Source organism: Balearica regulorum, chromosome 6, assembly GCF_011004875.1.
Source record: "Balearica regulorum gibbericeps isolate bBalReg1 chromosome 6, bBalReg1.pri, whole genome shotgun sequence".
NCBI lineage: Eukaryota > Metazoa > Chordata > Aves > Gruiformes > Gruidae > Balearica > Balearica regulorum.
The window spans coordinates 36,441,719-36,460,586 of record NC_046189.1 but is presented as its reverse complement, the minus strand read 5'-3'; the positions used below and the strand labels follow the sequence as shown (position 1 = coordinate 36,460,586).

Here is an 18,868-nt window from a genome sequence, read left to right as displayed (position 1 = left end):
TAGGGTCCTAAATAATGCATTTCTTTCTGAATATTCTATGCCAACCTATACTGCCCATATTGCTTTCAAACCAGGCTTTTGTTGGTATTATTGGTTTCCCTGGAATCATACAGATGATACTCTGTTAACTGGAATTTCGTAATTAATTCTGTTGATAATCCATCAAATAGAAGAGATCCCATTTAACTTGTTTTATTTCCAGTGTATCTGAAATGACAACTTAAATACAAAAATTGTGTATCTGTCCAGTAACCTGTAAAACATAGGCATGTAATTAACTTGACTGAAATCAGTGATGTCTTCATGTAACTCTTAATGTCAAGGCTTTAACCAACACCACAAGCAAACATAACTAAAAACACAACTGAAGAAAGCCTTTAAGGAGTTGAATCTTTAATGCAAAGATATTTGGAAAAGCAGAATGTCAATTTAATATACTTTGTAATTGGTATCACTTCCTGCTAATAGTATATTGGAAAGTTACACCTACCTGTTAGATTGTACTGATATTGGAAGCAGTTTTGGTTAAGAATACATGGCTTCATTTGTGACTCTTCGGGGCAGGGCTTTGTATTGACAGAAGACCTTAGCACTTGTCGAGTCCGGGTTTGCATAATATTCGGATCACACACCTATACACAAAAGCGATGGACAGTACAAGAGACCCTAGGAAATCATACAGACACCAACTCCCTGGGGTTGTTACATGCACATCCACGGCCATACCGAGGTACGATATCATCGCGCTTCTGTTCTAAAGATACCTAAAAGCATATGAAGGAAAAGAAATGTGGTTCAAAGGTAAGAATCCAGTATTACTAAAAGTCACTTTTTGTCCACCCTGATTTGGCTATTTTAGGCACTCCTATACTACTTATTCCCATATTTTTTTGTAAGGATCCTTGGGGACAATGGGATAAAGACCATGCCATTTTGCTGTGCTCTCATCTCCACCTCTTCCCAAGACTTTCAGTAAAATGCCATGGTACTGAATAATGGAACAGGATTTCTGGTACAATTAATGTGTTTTTAAGTAATAACCGATGTTACAGCAAAGCTTTCATTACTAGGACAGACATTTGTAATTGTAAATCAGTTATAATGCTGACAAGATGGGGTGACTTTTCAAAGTATGTGATACAAATACTGATGTCCGACTGCCTATAAACCAGGATTTGCCCGTTTACATTTTCATGTGAATATGAACCAGCTGAGGCTGGTTTTCATTTGTGTTCGTACCTCACAGGCATGAAAATGATTTGTTTTTAGCAGCCTTCAATCCTCACTCTCTCAGCATTGTGGCATGGGGCTGCTTTGCCTTCTGTTTCGCGGCAGACTTAGCAATAGTGACTAAATGTTTTCTGCCTTCCAGGAAACATCCCTTTTACGTAGAGGACATCTCATCCCCACGAATCCCTTCCTGCAGCCTCCTGCTTACCCCTCCTCCACAGCGCAGGACAGCTCTTCTCTTTCGATGTCACACGGAGGCGTCACCCCGCTTGGCCCGTGCACTTCTTAAGGTTTTTTCCTTGGTTTTCTTAATTCGGGGCTATAGCATAAGCACTGGCTGGGCCACGGGGAACGTGGCGGTGTCCCCACCCCGGCTGTCACCTCCACGTCTCATGCCAAGGGGAACTATTTCAGGAGGAAGGAGTCGCAGCACCAAAGATTACATGCCTGTGACAGCGGGCAAGGCTAAGGTGAAGAGCACTAAGGATTGCTGCTTTGCCTCATTAAATGATATCACAGAAAAGCCTAAATAAGCTTATTCTGAAGCCAGGGTGATTACGGGAATACGTAATAGCCATAGCTGGGACAGAAAAGCAGCCCCAGGGGCAGGGGCTCTGACCCCCTGAAACTCAGCAGTTTGTCCGCAATCCAGTACAGCGGGAACGGGTGCGTGGAAGTGATCCCAGCAAACCTAATGGAGATAAATCCCTATTAAAGGTATTCACAGCCATTTACTGCATAAGGTGATCTATTTAATTCCTAACAGTCTCTCATTAGGACTAAAGATTGCTCAGGAACAGCAAAGAAAACCAAAAAAACAATGCATGTACAAATACATTTTCATAAATGCTTGGAAATTTAAAACATGATTTTTCTATAGAGCACTTTAATTACAAAAAAATAACTAACCGTTTAAAACCACAGGCTTCTTATCATGCAACGAACTGCCTGCAAACACTGAACCCTGCATGGGTGAAAATATGGGTAATTCCTGTATTGTGAATATTAAAGAGAAAAGTAATGACATTGCAGCATAAATCTAGATCTCAGATGCTACAAACTGGATTAAGTTGCACAGATGATAGCATAACTAAACAGAATAAAATCAGGGCAAATAGGAAAAAAGTATGGTCCAGTCTTAAAATACGTTGTCAGGGCTCATATTCCTTATGCTGACACTATGTGCAGAAAATTCTATTATGTTCTTATTGCTGACACACATCTTGTCAAACAATTTTAAATGGTAATCTTATTTGAATAGCCAGTCACCTAAAATACCCAATTGTTCTTAATTATCTGAAAATTAAACCTATGCTAAGTGTTTACTACCTTAGTTTACTGCCTTTTCCACAACTAATCTGATTGTTCATCCTCACAACTGAGACTAATAACTTAAACCATTTGCTCATAAAACAAAATAAATAAAAAAATCAAAGAAGGTATCTCAGTACCTACTCCTAATTAATGTTTCTCTACATTATATTACCAAAGGAAAAGAAAGAAATCAATGAATGAGGTGAAAGTTCAGTCTGCCATCTCTGAAATACCTGCTTCTGCTCCCTTCAAAATAAGAACCTGCAGACAGAAAACATGCATCATTGGTACATAAGTAACTTCTTTTAATAAAATAGCATTTTTTTCCCTCCCCCGTCTAGTGTGCACCCCATCGTGCTCGATTACAGGTCAAAACCTTCAGTTTGCCAGGATCCAAACAGCAGACGGGTTTACTGCAGCTCTGAGGCTGGAGTTCTCAGTGCGCTGATGAGCCATGTTGTTCAGAAGGCAGAGCTGATGCGATAAGCTCCCCACTTTTACTAGTTTTGAATAATAAAGAATCTCTGTAGGAAAAGTCTTCATTTAATCAAGCTGAGTACACGGGATACATGCAAAAATTCAAAGTCGGCTAACTGTAACTAATATCCTGTAATATTATTTGCTGAATTTCTCTTTACGTCAATTGAGAAGTCAATTTAGTTTTCTAATTGATTTTCTGGCCTTACTCTTTCAAGTTAACTATGTAAAAAATTGAGCCAAATATATATGGAGCTGAATAAGCATCAGGAGGGAATGACTTGCAAAGGAAAAGATGAAAACTGGGATTTTCAAAGGAGCAAGAGGGATCAGAGTATCCAGCTGCTGTGGCATCTCTAAGGGCTTGGGTGCACAGCTCCTGCAGCACCCCTCCAAAATCCCAGGCTGGAAAAAATAAATATTTACTATGTGGCAAAGGTTGAGGAATGGCCTGGCGGACTCTAAGTCGTTAGGGGGTGTGAACAGTGAGAGGTAAAGAAGAGGGATTGTTTCCAGTGGGGAGATGCTGAGGGTATTAACAAGCAATAAAGAGGAGATGTGTGTAAGCTGCATAGCAGGAGGAAGATACTGTGTCACCGCTGCCATCACTACCGATGATATGTATATAGTGCTGAGTTTGGATCTTAAAAAATACTGAGAGAAAACCCAGTCACCATCAATGGCAATTTTTTTAGGAGGTAGGACAAAACCAGCAGTCAGTAATATTGTAGAAAAGGTAGCAAAACATTGAAATATGACTTGAGTAATCAAAGTAAGAAATTATCGGATTTGGGCAAGATTATCAAAGTGGTTGATTCTGAGTATTCCAATAAATGAAGAAAATGACAAAAACAACTTGACTGTTCAAATACTCTTCCAGGTGAAATAGTGAAGGTGCCGTTCTGATATATGGATCAAGACTGGATCTGCTCTACCCCAGTATGAACCAGTTTCTTATCACAAGCATAAATGAATCTACAATTTTGGGGAGGTTAAATAAATAAAAACCATCGTGATTTAGCAACCCTTTACTATCTTCATTTCCAACTCCTCTTCCCACTAAGTGGATGATATACTTTCAAAGATGTTATTTTACTTCCTACTGTTCTACTGATAACTGCTACTTTTACTGATCATATATTAAGATTTTTAAAATTATTTTTATATTAAGTCAGCCATTACCTCCTGTAAGGTAATCACAACTGTTTTGTGCTCAGCATTGGCCAACACTTCTACAGTGGAAGTACAAGGTAAGAGGGAAAGGTGCAGCCGACAACACTCTTAACAGAAAGGCCAGTACATACAACAGAAGTGTTCAGTAGGGGGAGTTTAATTTTGACTTTTATTTTTGACATCTTCTCCTTATGGTCATGCTACTTCTTTTTATGCCTGTGGTGATAAATCCCGTAAATAGTTTTTATAGCTGGAGAATGTGGCATGTTAACAAGAGAGTAGAATTGGGCATAACAGCAAATCTCCTTATGCAGAAACTGAAGGTCAAGGTGATAGATTTAGATTGCAAAGATTTATTAAGAGAGATTTATATAGCGTCACAGCCAGGTGATGGTTGAACTGAGCGCAATGCAGAACCCCATGGAGGTGCTGAACCTCTCCGTACTGCCCATGTACAGAGCCTGCTCCTCCATGCATGGACCCAGATGGAGCAACTCTTGCACAGAGCTCACGTAGAGGAAATGGGAAAAGAAGGTGGGGTGAAATTCAGCCTCTCGCTTGGGTCTCAGTGCCAGGGACATCTCCAGCGAACTGGGGTGAGAGCAATTCTGGAGACCTTCACCTGATCCTTCCAGAAAAATGAGGCTCTGCTCTGCCAGAGGGCTGGTGCTACCAGGAAGGACTACCAGTGATACCAGGAAGGACTACCAGTGCTACCAGGAAGGACTACCAGTGCTACCAGGACCATCAAGTCATCCTTGATGCAGCTTGGGGACCATCAGAGTTTAGTGCCTGCTTGGCAAGTGGAAAACCTTTGTCCAATTTCTGCTTCTATTCTGGACAAATGAAACCCACTTCTGACACCACCCAGGCTAGAAATAGAGAAAAGATTTATGGATCAAAGAAGGACGATGAATATGGGTGCCAACTGGCCATAAATTTAAGAGAGGAAACAAGTCCTAAGAAATGGAGGTAGCTGTGATGCATGGAGGTAGAAGGTCAGAGGCCTGGAGAACTCTACATACCTTCAAGGTTAGGTGCCATCTCAGTTTGGCTGTTAAGTTTTACGGACTAAGTTGTTTGTTGGATTTAGTCCAGATTCCTCCTCAATGACTGTAAGCAATGGGGTGTGTAATTCAGGCGTGTGCTTCCTTTGGTATCAGTGAAAGGAATGGAATTAATTTCTGGATGGAAATAATAACGGGGACCTAACTCAGGTCACAGATTAATAGCCTACAGCAACAGGACCTCATACACAGACACAGTAAGTTTCTCTACGTGCATAACTATACTGTCTCAGCCTACTTTATTGTATTAAATCTCACCATTTCCATTATCCTTTTCTATGAAGTGTGAAAAAGCTGAGCTAGAGCCAGGGATGTATAGGCCAGATTATATAAACCACTACACAAATAAAATATTCCGAAGCAATGAGAGGTACCTAAAATGTTAAGGGAGGAATGAATCGGAGTTTTTCCCAGAGGACCATTCAGAAATTCTGAAAGCCATCATCTTGATTCTATGGAGGAATTCTTGGCACTATTAACTACTGCAATTTTTAATATTTCTTTTAGCCAATCCCATTTTTCCACCCTGACCACTTGTCACTATTTTAAGCTAACATAAAAAGTGAGAGACACAAACATACACAAAGGATGTACCCAGCCTTTGCTCCAGACAATAACAGAACAGACAAAGCACAAAAAGTTTATTCTGGAAGAGAAGGATATTAAATAAAATAAAACCGCGAGGTTATGAATGCTAAGTTCCAGAGTAAGAGCTGTTAACATATCACACATTAATATACACTATTAGACCTTCCTTGTGATGGATTTTAAAAGCTGTCCATTGATCCAGGCTTTCATATGCATCATAATTGTACAGCACAAAGGCTGTAACCCATCAGAGAGCCCTTTAAGCTGTTTAATTTAGCAAACAGCTTGTATAATGCATACTACACTATAAATAGCTGGCCACATTATCTTTAACTGGCTATTCATAAGGAAACATACAACCTCAAACTAAGGTAAATGCGTTGGCAGCAATAGGATTTGACTATTTTTAACAGTGCAATGAACCGTTATATTGTTCGTGCCGATGTGGATGTTTTGTAACAATTTAACAAGCCATTTACAATAACATGAGCAGTCTTTTGAAATGAAAATGCATTTGCATAAATTTTCCTTCTGAGATGCATCTAGCTTCTGAAACCTTATCTGCACCCATATATAGCCATTTCTTTTTAAAAAAATGTTAATAAAGATGAATAAAAATAAAACAATGAATCTAAAAAATGCAGCTGTTACCAACTTTTTGATAAAGCCATACAAAAAAAAAAAAAAATCAAGTCACAGTTATGCATAAGGAGCAGTGCACGTTCTTCCAGAAAAGCCTTGGACCAGCAAAATTCTCATGCTTGACCTGAATGAACTATCTCTTGGGCTAGAAATATAACTCTGTGCAAGCTTCCTTCTTCCGTCCAGCCTCCACACTGCAGGTCCTCTGCCAAACCCACGTATAAAGGCACCAGTCGCGATGAAGACTTCAGTAATGCACACAGAGAGCTCCAGAGCCTACAAGAGTCCACGATTTCTCTTCCAGTTGGCATTTCCAAACCACAACAACTCCGACTTGCATCTACGATGAAAGTCACTGCCAAACCTGAGAGTCAGCCGTATTGCCTGGTGCCTCATTTAATACCATCAGTTATTGCAATATTACATGAACCCCCCCATGAGATTTAAGAGAAAAATAATTCAATTGTCACAAATCCTGAGCCTTGTGCATCGCTATTGATCCACGAGGAAAAAGGCTCGCTGAAACAAGGACAGCTGTTCACACTCACTAGACATGTAACCTCCTATAATTAACTAATTTCAAACCTCTCAGAATTAGCTGCTAGAAATGCCAACAGCTGAGGCAAACAAGGAGGCCACTCCGATCGGCTGTGGGGGCTGCGACAGCTATCCACATGGCAGCAGAGAGCTAACAAAATAAATTTGAGGTAATTATTTCAGGGACTTGTAGCACAACTCACATATTAACTCTTTGTACGAATGCTTTGATGAATTCAATTGAAGTCAATTAATTACATTTCCAAGTCAGATGAATACAAAGTCGAGACACCGCAGGTAGTGCATGTTATTCGATCGCTGAATATGTAACAGAGATGATAGGATTTGGGTTTCCAGATTGTTTAGCTGGGTCTTTGAGCAATCAAGTGATGATGTCTGACTGAACACGCTATTGTAGCTGCAACGAATACGAAATCTCTGAAGCAAAATGCAAGTCGATCTAATTTGCTCATGATTATTATTTTTTTTCTGACTAGCAAGCTTCAAACTGTTATTTTAAATGGTTTTAAAGCCTTGATATTTAAGTTATGTGGATGTTACTTAGTGACAAAGAAGAAAACTTTATGAGCCAAAAAATAGTCTTCAATCAGAGGGAAAACCATTTTGAACTTACTTCTCACAGTAGAGAATGTGAGAATAATAGGGAAGCTTTAAATCAGTAATTTTGAGTTTCTTGAATCCAGTAAAGAGACAAAACCTCAAAAGTAACCTTGAGGTATTACATTTCAGACAGCTGCATTTCTGGGTCACGGCAAAGTGCCATTAGAGGGAATATTAAAATTTAGCTTTGTGTACCAGTGTTAAAGAGCACTATAATCGAGATGCAAAAATCACAATTCAGTTGGAAAATACACATAAAAGAATTGTGGGAGCATCTGAAATTACAAAAGACCACCCTAGAAACACAAATATTTAAAAGCAAAAGGGAAATGCACCCAAAAAGGGTAGAGCAAATACAATGTTTTAGCAGAAAGAAGTATTGAAGAAAATACTTCCTATTGACAAAGCAGTTGCCACCTTTGTGACTCATTGATTTCAACATGATTCAAGATCATTTACCATCCTGAAAGTGGAAAATTCACATGGGAAGAGTACTGCTACAAGATAAAACCAACTAATACCCAAGAAAGTATCCAGAGTACAATGACATATCGACAAAAGGTAAACTGGATATTCTAAAAGGCCTTTTTATATTCAGCTGAGAAGAGTTAGTTATTCCTCTATCAGGATAAATTTATTATCAATACAATAAAATATGAGCAGAACACCAAAGTAACTGGAGAAGAATTCTCACCTGACCAAAATCCTAGGTAAATATCTCAAATCAAAGAGCTACTCAGGCAAAGATGAGGCTGAAATTGTGGTTGCTCATTTCTTACAAACTAGAATTTGTCAAGTCTCATAAATCCTCTTTATCTCCAGCAAGCCAAACATGACCAGAGATATGGGAAGATTTCCCAGAATGCTCTTTGGCAGCTGCCTCACAAGAGTGCTACGACTAAAAGAGTGCCAACTATTTTGATATGTTTGTAAATGTGCTTGAAAAAGAGCAGCCAGGATGTACAGTTTTGCTTTTTCCTTTCAATATGATGTGATCCCTCAAATTTTTCAGATTCTTTGGGGAAGAGGAAGGAGCCATACTTAGAAAATGGATTTTCGGTGAATATTCAAAAAGCATTTTATACATCCTCGGAAGACAGGCATTTACTTCAAGTTTGGCATGAATCAGAAACCATGCATGAGTATATCAGCTATTGAGCAAAATTCCCACAAACACAACTAAATAGACAGTCCTAACGAGCAAGAGGTTCTAGGCAGGAAAACTTACTGATATGTTTTCTGGGCTCTGTCGGAAGACATTTCAAGCAGGCTGGAGGCACAGCAGGTCTGACCAAAAGACTTAACTAGATTCAGCTCCAGATGCAGACTCCTATATTTGGATGTCTAGATGTAGGGTCTCCATGCAAGGTCCAGACCCAGGCTCTCACTTTCACTCCAGTTGAATGGAGCTACTCAAATGACCACACATAGCTCCTCCCTTAAAGACTAAATGGGATCCTCCGTAGGCTCCATTGCCTTTGTAACTCCACTGACCATGTCCACCAGCTTGTGGCCACTCTCAGTGACCACTTTTCCTAGTGATGACTCAGGAGATGGAGGGTTGCAGTAATCACCCTGGTGCTGGCAATGCCTCACTCCTGGTCACCATGTTTCCCTCGATCCCTGACCCATCACACTGGTATGCCCACACATACTGCAGATACACCACCGTTGTGGTACAGCCATTCTCCAGTTACAGCAAGCCTACCACTTGCTTTGGAGATGTTAAGTGTGTGCAGGCTGGGAGGAACTGTGCTGTGTGGTGCTTTCTCCAAACCAAAGGAACACAAATAGCCTGAGTGACTATAAAAGGGAGACAGCACTGCTGTAAACTCTTCAAAGGGAGGGTTTTATCTGTCCATCAAACCTCAAGATGTTTATTGCCTCGTATCTGGACAGAAGTATTTAAACACATGCTCCATCCGTACACAGTCATCTCAGTTTCACAACAAAGCATTGCAGAACAGCTTGTGAAAACATATTGTTCAGTTAATTGCGTTGGCATGCAGATGCCCTCACATTTATGAATTAACATCTATCGTGGCAAAAGGATGTACAAGGAAACACAGGGACTGTGGCACTCAGCCCTGGGGCTGCCAAGAGCTATGCTGTCTGATGGAGTGCAGCCCACGAGCTCTGGGGATCCCTTTCCTGCTTCTCTGGGCTGCAGAGGCTTTGTCACTGCTGAAAAGGAGTCTTCAGGCCAAAAGTCAGGGTGCCTTAAGGATACTAGGGTGCTTAAAGCTTCAAGCAGCCCTTCACGACCAACTGACTGCCACCAAGACACCTGAAAAATACCCTATAGCCTCGAGGATCTCTGCTTACTGCATGCTAAAATGAAGAAAATCTCTCAAAAAAAAAAAAGTCAATGGCAAAGAAACAGCCCAACCACAGTGGGACTTTGAAAGGTATCCAAGCATCTGTATCGGTTGCAAGAGTGGTATACTTCATCAAAGCTATGCTGGCTCAGGAGGAAGCAAATGCAGGAAATGAAACACAAGATTTTATTTGACATGTTCTTACCGAGTATATTGATACGCTACACAAAATATTATGGAAGGAAATTACCTGTGTCAGCAGTAGTACAAATACCTGTCCAATAATCACTCAGAGTTTTGATAATGGCCCTGTTAACACAGGGGCAATGAATGTATGTTTGTCACTTAAATACATCATGCAAGTCCATTACAAACCCCCTGAGATTAAACCTGGCATCTATTACAACAGAGAGAAACAATGGGTTTGAAATTACATGCTTTGAGGTCAGAGAGTTTTCGCAAGACAGAATTTGCAGCTTCTTTCCATCTTGCACACTTAGGAAAACACAGAGCAGTTGGCGGTGGCTTGAACCCCCGCATAATTCACAAAGTTTTGAGTATTTTTGTGACATGACAAATTATTCAGGCATCGTGCTGCCATGCCCTTCTGTTGCTGTTGCCTCAAATCTTCCCTCAATTTTTTTTTGAGGAGGAGATACTGGACAGAAAAAGTGTCTGCTGGGAAGCGAGAGTTGTGGTTCCCTCGGGCCTAAGACCTGTTCAGAGGAGTGCCACCACCACCATTTACCAGCAGGTTGTGATGGTAGTCGTACATCCCTCACAGAGCTCTCCCCTGCAAATATTTCCTAACACGGCCAGCCCTTACTGCTGCTAGAATACTGGTCCCTTCACCCACTGTACTTGTGTGGCTCCTCTCCTGTAGACCAAATGGAAAGATGAGTGGAATCATTTGTCACAGTTATGACTATGTGCTTTACTAATTTTTTACAGCTCAGGCTCTGTAGAAATATAAAAATCTCCAGATTCAACCATGCTGGCAGGATCCATTAAGCCTAACTTCCCTCAGAAAATAATTTACTTTGTTAGAAAATAACGATCTCATGAAACAGCTGAAGGACAGAGAAGACTGACGCGTGAGGAACACTGCAACAGAGACACAAGCAGGAGAGCCTACCTGTGGACATTCACTCCACTGTCCCCAGTCCGACACTGCACACTCGCGGGGGCAGTACAAGCTACACTTCTGCGTTCTGTCTGGGATTTCAGCCTGATTACACAGTGCATTGGACACAGTCTCCCCTCCATTGTCCTCAGCAGTACTCACACACCTATACAGAAAACATTTTCATTAGAGAATCATCAACATACTACAGAAGGGATGGACATCAACAGGTCTGCTCGACCCTATATAGGACACTATACATAACACAATAGCTATATGCAGCACGGCTGGTCAAAATGCAGAATTAATTTGTTAATGCAAATCGAAACCAGCTACAGGCACAACATGCTTTTGTTACTCTCAGATTTCAATAACTACTTTAAATAAACATTTCAAACTTCATACAGAGGGATTTTAACTTTGATCGGCTGACAGATGAGTGAACAGAAAATGACAACCAGCAAGAACAAACCTTTGTAACCTGCTAGTAACATCCCAACATTTGGAAATAATTCAGCATTTCCCTGTGCCTAGGGAACGAATACTCACTAATAATGAACACCACTCTGGCGCGTTCAATGCCATTACTTGGGGAAAATGTTAGCAAATCAGAATATGGAGGCTTTGCACCTCAGGGGGCTTTATGTATATATGGCATTTAGGTTGAAGAATTCTAATTTAAACATCATGCCATCTTCCTGAAAGACATCTCGATCATAACACAAGGCTGCACCTCTGAGATGCTTTTCCTGTAAACCATTGCACATAAACGCATGTTTCTTTTCATTTGAAATACAGTGGACTCAGCAGCGTACTCACTGTCAGGTGGCCAGATGTTTCAGCTTTATGCAAGTATTTTTAATACAGCTCTTTTAAATCTGGAGTACCTGTGCTTTTGTCTTTACGCACCTGACTTTCCTCGTTTGTATTCCTTCTCCACAGTGGAGGGAATTTTGTTCACTGTTGATTTTGCACGGAGACCATGGTTCTACTACCCAAGAATACTGATTGCACTCGGTGTAGCATGGGACTGCCTCGTACACCTGCCGGGAGAAAGAATCAAAACTGTTCATTTGAAGTATCCAGGTTAGCATCTCTGCAGAAACGCCTCAGCCAACCCCGGAAAGAGTACACTGAAAAATATCCTGGCTTATGCTCCTTATGTGCAGGGTGTTGTAATACCCTTTAAGTTCATTTATTCATTATTGACTTGCCAAGGGATTTTTAAGTATATAATAAACAGCAGTATGTATGCAGCATCTTAGGAAATAGGATAAATAACAGCTATTTCCTGCAGCCAGAACTCCATTACAATTTCATTTGCTCAGACTGCTCTCGCTATAATCTATCACACGTCATTCACCAGGACCGTGTGTGCCGCATCCTTTTGTGTTTCAGAAAGTACAAACTTAAAATCAGCACTCATTTACCTTTGCTTCTAAGGTATCCTTGTAAGTCATTTACCATAAAAGAATGACATCTTATGCGTCCTACAAATTTCATTTTTAAACACAAAAACTATAAATGATTTTTTCCCTGCAAGTGACTTATCTCTAACACATCTCCCAAACACAATCGTGTATTCACCTGAACTATGGTATCTATGTAGAGAGAAAAATACTGCCAAAAGATTAATAAACATTTTTAAAAGGCGCTGGATATTCAGGTTGCTAGAAGCAGCACACTGAGAAATAGTACGTTAGCAGATTTTTAGGTTTAAACAAATGAATATAGCAACAGTTCTATTACAGTTATGAATAAAACTTATTTATTTTGAATCCAGTTTTTCAGCAGAAGCTGATTTGAAGATACAGTGTTCTCTGCTGCTTTGTATGAAGCACAATGAAGCCCTGAAAAAATACAGTGCATCTAAGATTTCTTCTTCCACACACCAAAATCTCTTTGGCCTTGCTGCTGTGGAGCCATTCAGTTCTCACCATTAAAATAATCGTAACTCAATAGCCTTCCTTCTGACTATTCTTGCAAAAAAACCCCAAAACAACAGTCACAGGTTTAATGATTTATAGCTTCATTTAAAAATAGTAATTACCACCACACGAGTTGTGGTCACAACAATAAAGAAACTTTATTTACAACATTTTGGAGGTGGGGGGACGAGGAGATCGAGACACCAGTCTGAAAACAAAACTGTTACCCCATCAGAAAATTACCTTCACATCAAACGAAAAGAAGATACCTTGCTAAAGAAAACCCCTCAGGAACAGCAAATGTCAGAAACTAATTTGAACTGTGGGTGCATATAAACGTTGGGCATAGGTTTAGCAGAGAGGAGAGAGTAAGACAGGCTAAAAAGTGCAGAATACATGAAGGAGAAAAGAAAGGGCTGAAGGCAATAGAAGTCGGGACTGGTGGGGGCAAGCAGGGCATGAACTAGTAAGAGCATCACGTTTCAGGCAGGGGAAGGGGAAAGGGAGGGGAACGAAGGGGACAAAGGCAGTAATACGAGTAGTATGATTCTTCCTATGTATTATTAAGCACAAATCCTTTTCCACAGTCCATGCACAAATAACAGCAGAGAACGTGCAAAATGTATTGGTACCGCTGTGGCAGGGCTGGAACGTGCACAGCGACAGCGCTTGGTAGAACAACCTTCTTGCAGAAGCGAGTGGGGTCACCCCGCAGCCCGGAGGCGGTGTGTGATGCTTCCAGCTTTCGCTGGGCCTGCAGGAAAGTCTTTGAAAGATCACAGTGCACCGCAGTCACATGATATGGGCTCATGATTCCTGCACACTGAGGCGGCAATATTTGGCCTAACTATATGATATATAGGTATCTATATATTGTATAAAGTGCATACAGAGGCTGTTTCCTAGACTGAGCAAGCAGCACCAGAAGCATCCCTCATTAGCTGTGCAGCCACGCTCATCAACGGGTGTACACAAGAGCAAAGAGAGAAAGTGCGTGCTGAGCAGGACCTGTGCTCAGCACCAGCAAGCGGGGAGCCGGCAGGCGCAGGGGGACGTGGCAGCACAGCCAGCCCGGCGCGGGGCCACCGTCCTGCCCGCCACCTTCAGAGAGGTACCGACTCCTGCAGCCATTCCCCTGCGCGCACCAGGGAGAATAACAACCCCTCTTTAGGCACCATGAAGCCTTCACGTTCCCCAAAGACAGCCAGGAGATGGATGTAGAGACAGGGAGTATTTGTTAGTTTCCCTGCTCTACGGGGAGGGGAGGAAAAAAAAACCCAAACCATGCTCTGGCTATGTTGCCTGACAAAACCTACTGCCGTCTGCAGGAGACGATTAGTCGAAGAGGGAAATGTGTGCTTCAGGCGTGATCGGAGGTTCCCTCGACACAGAGGGGAGACAGAACCAAGAGAGAGCGAAGCACCGAACTTTGCAAGAACTGCCTGCTGGTGGGCAGGGACTGCAGCCCGCGAGGAGACGTCTCACCGGGCAGTGTTAAGGGAGGTAAAACTTATTTATTAATATGTTTGTTAAGAGCTAGGTGGGTGCCTGTTCCTGCTCTTTAGACTTTTGAAGAGAAAGACGAGGTTGGGAGAGGGTGGGAGGTGATGGCACGGGTGCTGCCTGCACTCCTCTGAAAGCATGGCTGGGCAGCAGGGGCAGGCACAGCACAAACAGTGGATTTAGGGATTTAAGGTTCTTTTCCTTGCTCTAATTAATAACCTGTCCACAGGGCTAGAGGATATTGCTGTGAATCCTGCAGGTCACGACGCGAGCGCTGCCAGCCTTGCAGCACTCACCCCTGCTCCTTGCCTGGGCAAGACCGAGAGCTTGGAAATGCTCGTTCTCTCAGTGACCTCTCATCGCTCTGCGCTAAAATCTGTTAAACCTCAGAGCTCTCCGAACCAGCATAGCCCACCTGCGGCTAGCAGTACAGGCTTAACAAAAGGAATTTACCACAACTGTGTTTTGGTGGCCAAAGCCTCCTGCAGCACTTACCTGATGTGATTTCTGTGTAACAAAACCAGCAGGGTTCGGGCAGGGATGGGATGGCACGTGAACTAAAAATCTCTGTGAGGAAACGTGTGAGGACAAAACAGAGATCCTATATGCAGTGACACAAATACACGTGATGTGAAGTGATACTTCAAATGTGCTCTTTCAAGAGCAGGCGGGATCGCAATAATAAAGCCATTAATAGAGCATTTGTATTCTGCTGCCTAATGGTGTCAAGCCGGTATGATTACACGTGAAGCCCCATCAGCTCTCCTCCTCCCACAGACACCCAGCTCTGCGCCAGAGGAGGGAGGGCACACAGCACTGGCTGCACGATCCTTGCGGGACCATAACGCCCAGCTCTGACCCTGCAGCTGCTGCAGGTTCTGCCTTCCATGCGTGGTCGGCTGCTGACCTCTTCAGTGCCTCCAACGCAGTCAGGATTCCCAGGGTACACTCACCATCAAACCCCCAAAATATAATTGTTACAAATAACCTGTTTTACTAAGTTATTGTGCTGACACCACTGCGTGTCCCATCTGTGAACAAACCACCCCCCTCTGCCCCATGTCTGCGCCAAGCAATACCACCTCTGGTATTACCTCCAAGATAGCGGGAAGGTGTGAATAACCACCACACGTCATTGGGAGAGGCAGGTTTCTTCAGAGCAAGTTACAACAGGTATCAGTAGACTCTGTTACACCTTTTAAATGGGAGTCTGAAACAGGCACAAGATTTCCACTGCTGCAGCTCTGTGGGTACACATTTTGGAAGCTCTGAATATAATTTGTGACTATGTTTGCATTTAAAAACCATCGTGACGTGGGGTATGTTCCCTTCCTCCACATGGCAATGTTTTCCTCCTGTTTCTCTCTCCTAGCTTCCCATCATTTGTTTTCAATCCCTTCCAATTCCTCTTTTTTTGTACTTAAAAACTAGAAAGACTGAGAGCCTTTCATTCCTATCTTTTGCTAACAGCTGTGATACTTAAGAAGGTCAAACAGATGATGTTCTTGAGTTTACATATTCAAAGGATTTTGGCTTAGCCTTGCTGGTCCCACCAACCAGGGTAACCTGGGATCACTTCTCACCTCCTGGGTCCACAGGAGCACCCTCTCCTGACCCTGAACAGAGGCTGGGATGGGATGCGGTGTCCTCACTCCTCACCCAACCCAGGGACCCAAAGTACCTGACTTGGGAGAAGGTTGGGATGTGCTCCCACAGATCCCTGGCTGCAACACAGAACGCGTCCAAGCTTCAAATTCAACAAAGTCTCAGTATCCCTGCACACAATGTGTTTGCCATCCACTGCAGATACCAAAGTCTCTTGTCCAACTACACCACTTATCTTCCCAAGCCCAAAGACAACAGTTCCTTTGAAAACAATCTGCTTAATGCTCACCCTTCCCCAAACTTATGCAAACAGTGCATGTACAAAAACCTCCAGACCGAGCCACCCAACACACGTACAGAATTGTACTACCATCCATCTCCTGAACGACAGAAACTAAAGGCCACGGGTTGGGCACAGGGGCCCATTGTTCTGCACTGCTCAGGTGAGAGAGAGGCGGGGGTCAGCCTGGCTCCATCCCTTAGCACCTCGCCTTTCATCCTCTCAAGAACTAAACACAATCAAAATACTTTTAGCATTTGTGGAAACTAACTGTTTTCCTCAATTTTTATTCATATTCACATGTTGGGTTTTGGGCTCGATGAACCAAGGGGTGAAATGATGCCTGACTGAAGTCAATGGGAGCTTTGCTGCTGACTTTCATAGGACCCTTGTATCACTCTTTGTAGCCACAATTAATCTGGAATATATTAATGTCTGAATCCTAAAATCAAGTTGATGGGTACAGTTCTAAATAAAGGGAAGAAAGACAAATGCTACTTTTTAAGAGACAAACTGCTATAGGTTTGCCCTAAAAAAATAAGCCAGCTCCCATGCACTCCAATGCAAACTCTGAGTCCTTGCTAAAGTATCTTGATGTCAACAGTTACTTCAACAATATATACAAACATTAATCTATTTATTTTCTCTTTTAATAGCTGATACTTGCATACTAATGAAAATCTAACCACCAGAGAGCTTTGGTGTGATTTATAATGTTCTGTAACTTATTTATTTAAATGTAGGTCAGGAATAATACCGACCTTGCAAAGGACACATAGAAACATGCACACTTGCTCAACTGACGTGATTCATTAAAAGAAATTCATACCTATACTTTAGGTAGTGTTTCTGATGAGCACCTGCAGAGTAAACTAGAATGAGGTTCAACACTTCTGAAAATCATAGGGACTTCATATTTCAGTGAACATCAAGATTTATTGTCCCTCAAGGTAAATATTGACTCTGGTTTTCCCTCAGTCGATATTTTAGCTTTCAAGACAGTAAATCTTGGTGTTCACCTCAGCTAAAGTCAATATCTGCTTATTATATTAGAACAACCAAACTGATCACTGTAGCAGTTGCCTGAGACCCTGAGGACAACCTCTGTGCTATTCATTTCTAATAAAAATGGGCTAAATTCATTGCTAACACAAGTTCATTTCACATTGCTGCCCTTATACCAAGGTTACATTAGACCTAATACATTGAAACAGCCAGAACCAAAGAAGTAACAACCTACTTTTAAACTACGGAGACCACCATGAATAAGACTAAAGCTAGAAAAGATCTCCTATAGGAAAGAGCTGATTTGCTCTGGTTTGCAAAGACACTTGCTGGTAAGGAAATTCAAGCGCAGATATTAAAACCACTCCTACTCAGACTGGCCAGCAATGTGCTCACTTTTAACACTTTTTGCGTACCCACTTTGATGTTCCCTGCATCTCCAGGCTACAAGAGCAGGCAGCGGTGGAATGTCACCGTGCAAAAGTGGCCCCCTCCTCCTCCTCCGGCTTCTGGCCACCACTTCGTGAAACTTGGACCACGGTCATCACTTCTCGTGCAACCAGCCTGACACAAACGGATCCAGAGCATGTTGGGAAATACAGCTCCAAAGATGTCTGTCTACTGCAATTACCTGAAAATTTGCCTCCATCTAGTTCATCCGAATCTCTTTTTCGGTTGTAAGGTGTCCATACATTAACTGAATAATTTTTATAATGCTCTAATACTGCCTTCACATTCCATTTAAAACAAAACAGATAATTTCTAATAATAAGTTTCTTTGATTTAGTTCTTTAAAACTGAATTCAAAATGGAGTACTTTGTTAATTACCTAAGTGCATGTTTGATTTGGCAGATCTAAGCACGCATTTAAAAGCTTTAGTGAATTAACTGTATATCTGAAGGACAAGTACTTGCACATTAACAAACACTACATCACAGAAATGACCTCATTAAAATTTCAACATTAAATAGTTCTCTTTAAAATAAAATTGATTTTATTTCATGTTAGTTTATCTATTGATCACAATCGCCAGAAATATGCTAACCACTCACCAGTATTAAAACTGATTGAACAATTACTTTTTAAGCAATTTGGATTTTGCAAAGCAGCTGTTTCACTGATGAATACTTGTCTTTAGGTATCTGGATGCTGCAAATAGCCACCAAAATAAAAAAAAAAAAATACTGCTCAAGAATGACTTACAGCACAAAAGTTTGAATAGATCAGCATGCAGTAAGACTTCTGAAATTATTGGAATTCCTGAATTTTTCATGCCTCTAGCAGATACCTGCACAAATATTCGTGAAGCAAATTCAGCACTTTTAGTTTTCATTACACTCAAGTCAACGGAGTTACTGTTTTTTACCTCCTTTGTGGTACAGAAAAAAGAAAATCAATTAGAACTTCGCTAACGTTATGAAAAGTCTTCACTGGCACTGAACCAAGTTTCTAGAAA

At 41.6% G+C, this 18,868-nt stretch overlaps 1 protein-coding gene across 5 annotated transcripts in view; it reads right to left on the bottom strand.

The window, feature by feature from the left end:
• THSD7B (thrombospondin type 1 domain containing 7B) overlaps nt 1-18,868 on the bottom strand; it is a 355,621-nt gene that overhangs the window by 24,403 nt on the left and 312,350 nt on the right. For all 5 annotated transcript variants that reach the window (XM_075757230.1, XM_075757233.1, XM_075757234.1 and 2 more), the window contains 3 exons: nt 12,000-12,133; nt 11,103-11,256; nt 491-632 (listed from right to left, as the gene is read on the bottom strand). In XM_075757230.1, the coding sequence (XP_075613345.1) occupies nt 491-632; nt 11,103-11,256; nt 12,000-12,133 (430 nt within the window). The remainder of the gene's footprint in view (nt 1-490; nt 633-11,102; nt 11,257-11,999; nt 12,134-18,868) is intronic.